The sequence below is a fragment of the Mirounga angustirostris genome, unplaced genomic scaffold (assembly GCF_029215605.1).
Source record: "Mirounga angustirostris isolate CCGP_5_RB_7025 unplaced genomic scaffold, mMirAng1.0.hap1 SCAF_4, whole genome shotgun sequence".
NCBI classification, from domain to species: Eukaryota; Metazoa; Chordata; class Mammalia; order Carnivora; family Phocidae; genus Mirounga; species Mirounga angustirostris.
The window spans coordinates 175,746,446-175,752,798 of NW_026991712.1; the positions used below are offsets into that span (position 1 = coordinate 175,746,446).

At 52.3% G+C, this 6,353-nt stretch overlaps 1 protein-coding gene across 1 annotated transcript; it reads right to left on the reverse strand.

The window, feature by feature from the left end:
• Positions 1–686: 686 nt before the first annotated feature.
• Positions 687–5,849, reverse strand: LOC123858451 (phospholipase A2 group V). Its single transcript, XM_064587559.1, has 4 exons — positions 5,753–5,849; positions 3,939–4,083; positions 1,646–1,752; positions 687–930 (listed from the first exon to the last, which is right to left on the reverse strand). The coding sequence occupies exons 1-4, from the start codon at positions 5,847–5,849 to the stop codon at positions 809–811; spliced, it is 471 nt and encodes a 156-aa protein (XP_064443629.1). The 3' UTR covers positions 687–808.
• Positions 5,850–6,353: the final 504 nt, after the last annotated feature.

The window sequence follows — 6,353 nt, forward strand, 5'->3', positions numbered from 1 at the left end:
CCTTTTTTAAAGAAACTGGAAGTCAGAGACGTTCAGTAACAAGCCTGAGACCACATGGCTGGAGAAGCCAGTGCTGGGATTTGACCGTGACCCTCTCTGGCCCGGAAGCTCAAGCTAGCATGATTGCCTAGCACCTTCTCCCCATCTCCTTAAGGAAGAATGCAGCCCAGTGCTTGGCCAGAGAGGCCCCCCAAGAGTAAGGAGATGAACCCCAAAGGAGGCTTGGATCTGGTCCCAGAAAACCTTCTATTTTTGAATCTGCACCTTCTGTTCCTGAGAGTCCGTGGTTAACTCAGGGTTCAGCACCCCAGTGGCAGAGGAAGGAGAGGTACGGGTAATTCCCCGGAGCAGAGGAAAATGCCCATGTGGTTTTATTTGTCTTAAGAATAAATTTTATTTAATATCTATATGGCAGACTTATGGGGTCAACTTGGCTTCTACCTTGAGTAAAAATTCTCTAGAGGGTGGTAGTGAGAATCCGATTGCAGACACTGAAGAGTAAATGCATTTGCTGGAGAAGGGGCGCTGTCTTCAGGGTGAGGGGGGACAGCTGGCCTGGAGCTAGGGGCGAGCTCCCAGCATCAGAGGGGCCGACCTCACAAGCAGGGGCCAGGGACCCTGACCTTACCCGGGCCTATGACCAGAGTCGCTCTCCTGGGACTCTGTAGAGCGTGAAGAGTGGCCATGGGGCTCCTCCAAGCCCCGTGGACCGTGGAGAGAGAAGAAGGTCCGAGACCGGGAGCCTCTCTCAGGAGCCCAGCAGCGTCAGTGGGCTCCGTGTTGTAGGAGAAGGGGACAAAAGTCTTGGTCAGCAGAGGATGTTGGGAAAGTATTGGTAGCGAGGGTTGTAGCTCCTTAGGTTCCTCTTCAGGCAGTAGACGAGCTTCCGGTCACAGGCGCAGAGCTGTGCTTGGCAGGGGGGCCCGGACTCTGCAGGCAGGACGCCAAATGCACAGTGAGGAAGTGAAGGGGGGGTTCTACCGACACTGCATCTCGGGCTTGCCTTTAGTCGGAGCGGACTCCCCAGCCTGCCTCCTGCCCAGGAAGCTCTCAGTCTGATGAGGGAGGCACAGTTTCCACACTGGGAAATGCATGAGCCGATGGAAGAGGCGTAGCTGCTGCCCCAGGGGGAGGCTTCCGTCCAGGGAGACACAGCCCCTGCCCTCCGGGAGTTCCCAGTCTGACGGTGGAGACACGTTCTTTGCCCTTGGGAGTTCCCAGTCTGACCGTGGAGACAGCCCCTGCTCCGGAGGAACTCCGGTTCTCATAGAGGAGATACCACCCCCAGACTTAGCTTTGAACTCAGATGGCCCTGAGCTTGAATCCCAGCTCTAGCTGTGTGCACTGGCAAGGCTCTGAGTTCGTTTCCTCATTTGTAAAATGGGGAGACTAAATACACTCCAAAAGATATTTGGGGGAGCAAGTAAACAGAGGTATGCAAAGCATTTGGCACCTAGTGAATGCTCAGGCTGCGATGTTTCAGCCCTTCCCCAGAAGGTCAGATGCGGCTGCAATAATCCTGCCCCTCTTGCGCCCAGCTCTGCCCTCTAAGATATAGGCTGGCTGACCTCTAGGGGCAGCTGAACTCAGAACCAGCAGAGACCCAGGTTCTATCAGTGGCCCGAAGGGGAAGCCCCAGGCTTACCACAGGTGACCAGTCCCCGTGAAAATCTGTATTTGTATGACTGTGTCCGGATGTGGCAGCCTTTCTCCTCCAGCCGCCCATAGCAGTGATCATGCACCCAACAGCACCTGTCAATGCAAGAGACGTAGATCCTACGTAAGGGGCACGTCACTTTAAGCAGAGGCCACCTAGGTGGGTGCAGTCTGGCAAAGAAAGAAGCTAGGGATATGGATGAGTACTTCTCTGCTCTTGCACTGGGGCTGCCTGCCACTGGCTAGTGGTTCACTGACCTGCTTTCTCCTCCAGGGCTCACGGTGAGCCTACATTTCCCAGGCTCCCTTGCAAGTGGGTGTGGCCACACAACTAGGTTCCCGCCAGGGCATCATGAGCAGAAGGGATGCCCACCACTTCCAGACCTACCCATGAAACCCTCCCACACTGTCCTCTTCTTTCTCTCTTTCTCCATCTCTCAGCTGGATGGAGATGACCCAGCAGAGGACTCTGAGGCCACAGGGGATGGCAGAGCCATAAGAGGGAAGGAACCTGGGTCCTGGAATTAACATGTGATTCACATGGAACTGTTAGGTGAGCAAAAAACAAACTTCCAGTATGTTAGGTGTGGCAGATTGCATTTTTAAAAAATTGATTTACAGAAAAATAGAGAAGGTAGTACAGAGTGTTCCCTTTTACCCCACATCCAGTTTTTCCCATCATTAATTAGTACAATACACTTGTTACAATTAACAAACCAATATTGATGTCATTGACTAAATAACTAATCAGCTAAATCATAACATATCATTATTGATTCATTATAAAAAGTCCATAGTTTATTTAGATTTCCTTAGTTTTTATCTAGTATCCTTTTTCTATGTGAGGATCCCATCCAGGATACCTCATTACATTTAGTTGTCACGTCTTGCTAGGCTCCTCTTGGCTGTGACAATTTCTCACATTTTCCTTGGTTTTGATGACCTTGATGGTTTTGAGGAGTGTTGGGTAGGTATTTTGTAGGATGCCCCTCTATGGGGTTTGTCTGATGTTTTTCTCATAATAAGACTGGGGCTATGGGCTTATTTTGCTTCTCTAATTACTCCAGCTTTGGCCATTGGGAGCCATTGGGAGCCCTTCCAGTTAGCTCCTGTGGTCCCTGACATATCTCTATCAATGTGGCAGGTGGTTGTTTTTGAACACTTCCTTATCTTTTGGCCTTACATGAGACTCCAGGTTCATCCTGTATATTTTCTGCCCTGGTCCTAGAATCAGCCAGGTCCCCAAGGAGCCTTGGTTCCGTTTTTTGAAGAATGGTATCAGAGACCAGGTCTGGGCTTTAGGAGTTGCTTATTGCTAATGGGATATTGTTTCTTTTAGGTCCTCTCCGCTGCCAGAGCAAAAAATGTGTCTATTTTAACCCATGTTTGTACACACATCTGTACCTATTTCTGTATGTAACCACCGGCATCTATATTAAGCTAAACAGGAGTTCATACTGACATCTCCATCTCTAATCCATCACCACAGGGCGTAAACTCCCCCTCCAGCAGTGGGAAACTTGGCTCCCACCATCTGCCATCCATTTGCCTAATGGCCCCATCCCATTATCCACATCAGGGGTCTCAGAATTTTCCAAAGAATCGTCTCTCCTTCACATGTTCTAGAATGTTGACACTTCCCAATCAAGAAATGGAATCTCGGTCCCCTTCCTCTCAAAGCCTTTGTGACTGCCTCCACCAACTGACACCATGGAATTTCTGAGGCTAAACCCTTTTGTCTTGCAGTCTTGGGACACTCACTCTTGGAACCCAATGGTCACTGTACTGTGGGGAAGTTCCAACAGACTTGCAGAGGCCTAAGTGAGAGGAACCGAGGCCCCCAGCCCACAGCCTCTGCTGAGCCCCCAGCCAGCAGCCGGGGGCGACAGCATGTCAGCCATGGGAGTGAGCCCTCCGGAAACTGGATGATCCAGCCTCATTTGAGCTGCCCCAGCTGAAGCTGGGTGGAGCAGGGTCAAGCCATCCTGCCAAGCCCTGCCCCACAGGCAGATTCTTAGCAAAGTAAATGGTCATGGTCACTTGAAGTCACTACTCTTGGGGTGATATGTTACGTAGCAATGGACCAACTGACACATGTGGTCACTGAGACACGTGACGTTACTAGATGTATCTCGAGCAAGTCAGTTAACCTCTCTGACACGCAGTTTTCTCACCAATAAAATGGCACTTTAATACTCATCTTCCAGAACTGATGTGGAATTACGTGAGATTGTGCAGGCGCAGAGGCTGAACATAAAGGATAATCATGATAATCAGCTCACCAATCCGTGCCGTCCTTGGGGGTCCCCCGACCGCCCCAGCCACAGTAGCAGCCATAGAAGCCGTAGTTCGTCAAGGCGTTCTTCCCAGTCACCCTCTCAATCATGGACTTGAGGTCCAGCAAGCCCCCGGGCACAGCAGGAACACCTGGAAGACAGCTCCCGGCCCCCGGTGAACATGCTTGCCCGGCATGCACCTGCCCCTGCTCCTGCCCCCGTTCCTGCCCTGGGGCTTGCGGGGACCCAGGTGTCTCCTCCTTCTTCTCCCCATTAGTGGGACGGGAGCAAGAAAGGGGAGGAAAAGCAGTAGAGCTACAAGTCCGGACTCGGAGAATGGGAACCGTGGGTTCAAATCCTGCCTCTGCCCACTCATTTCACAGCATGATGTCGAGCAAGTCACTTCATCTCTCAGAGCCTCTGCCTCCTCATCGGCAAATTAGGGGTCGGGGGGATAGGGTGCTAAAGTGAATGCCTACGTTGTGGAGTTATCTTGAGGGTTAAAATGAGAGAAAGTATGTGAATTCTGAGCACGGAGGCAGACACCTAGTGAATGACCGAGAAATACGAGGTCTAATTAATACAGTAGCTGTAGGAAGCAGCAGACAGATGCGCACTCCCCTTCCCTCCAATAACACCACTTAGGACATAAGGCCCAGGACCTTAGCAGGGTGGGATCCTTCCAGATCACTGAAGCCAGCTCCCTCGACTTCCAGATCGGGAAACAGTAGTTTGGAGGGAAAGGTTCAGGGTTTCACAGTGAGCCAAGTGTTCCCTCCCTGCACTAAGCCTCCCGCCTTCCGCCCTCCGCGAGTCTCCAGGGATCTGGCAAGACATCAAAGATTAGGACAGCCTGCCGGGGGGCTGTGTACATAGTTATGGGGCTCCCCTGTGCTGGGCAGTTACCTCCAGCTGGGAGGTGGCAGCAGGTGGGGCCGGCCTCCGCAGGGAATGACCCAGGAACGGAATAGTTACAGAAGGGTCTTGTTCTCGTCTGGGCTTTATTTTGTTTTGTTTTGCACCAAAGTAAAAAATATGCCTCACACATTTGCAAGCCACATATTGTTCCCATAGCAGAATCTTTACCCGTCACCACCTAGAATCGTGTGACAGGCCCACCAGTGGGCTGAGTATCATCCTGTGTCACAGATGAGGAGGCAGAGACTCAGAGAGGCGAAGGTTCTTGCCGACGTCTACACAGGAAGCGCAGAGCCAAGATTCAAACTCAAGTCTCCCCGACCTCAAAGACTAGCCTCCTTTCCACCTACCCTATTGTTCTTAGGGGTGGAAGGTCAGAAGTTCAGAGGTCATGGGGCCAGCACTTACTGCAAACCAGGAACCAAGCCAGTGTGAGAAGGCCGTTCATCTCTGGGGTTCTGGAAAAGAAAACACATCCCGTCCCGTGACATGCCTCTCAGGAGACGCATTCAGACCCCACCTCCGGGTCCCCACCAACTCAAGGAGTTGATCCCAGGGGTCCCTGGGGGCAGTAGAGAGCTCATGGGGTATGGTCCTCCACAGAGGCAGGAGAGGACTTCCCACCATAGATGCCCCAACACAACGGTCCCCTCTGCACACAGTGTGACCACCTTTCAGGGCCTTCTTGTGGCTTTGTGGGTCCTGAGCACTTTTGCCTTCATGGGCCCCTTCCTCCAAAAAAAATTCTTTCAAGGAGTATTTTACAACCGTGTCGGTATGGAAACCAACACAATCCGGGCTGGATGCAGTAGGACGTATTCGTGACTCATATTCTATTTTCCTCCTGATTCTAAAAGAATTCAAGTTCATACATTTCCATGGGCCCCAGGCACTGTGCCTACCTAAAGAATACATCGACCCTGGGTACTCAGGAGGGCTCCCATTTTTCCAGTGGAGAAATGGAGGCTCAAAGAGCTCGTGGAACTTGCCAGAAGCCATGCAGCTAGTAAGAAGTGGAAGAAGGGCTCAAACCCAGGCCTGAGCACCTCTCACAGCACAACACAGCCTCCCTTCACAGAAGGGTGAGTTGCCCTGTGGGCCGTGGAGCCTGGAGACCCCAGCTTCCCTCCCCAGCACCTGCCTTCAGCGAACACATAAATCACTGGCCTTGAGTCCCGAAAATTCACACCCCGAAGGCAGAGGAAATTCCATGTGTCTTGGGCCAGTGCCTGATTTTAACGGCCTCTTAGAGGTTCCTTACCGGCGGCTGCCTGTCTCCTCTCCCTGTCTGGATCCCAAAGTCCTTGTTTATCCACAGCTGCTTGCTTGGCTGATGGTCTGCCAGGATTTCCCCTTCGGTGCCCAGCTGTCTCTGATCCCTGAGTCCAGCGGTCCCTTGTGCAGTGCTCTGCCCCGAGCCCCTGGCACCTCCAGAGGCTTGGCTCCAAACACACAGCCTCCAGCCCCCCGGGGCTCCTGGCTACCGCTGACCTCTCCGTGCCA

Coding starts and splice junctions, on each gene's coding strand:
- LOC123858451 (XM_064587559.1), bottom strand. CDS start 5,849: ATGGCTTCTGGCAAGTTCCACGAGCTCTTTGAGCCTCCATTTCTCCAC. Junction 4,084..5,752: donor AGGGTCGATGTATTCTTTAG/GTAGGCACAGTG, acceptor GCTGTCTTCCAG/GTGTTCCTGCTGTGCCCGGG. Junction 1,753..3,938: donor CCCAAGGACGGCACGGATTG/GTGAGCTGATTA, acceptor TTGCATTGACAG/GTGCTGTTGGGTGCATGATC.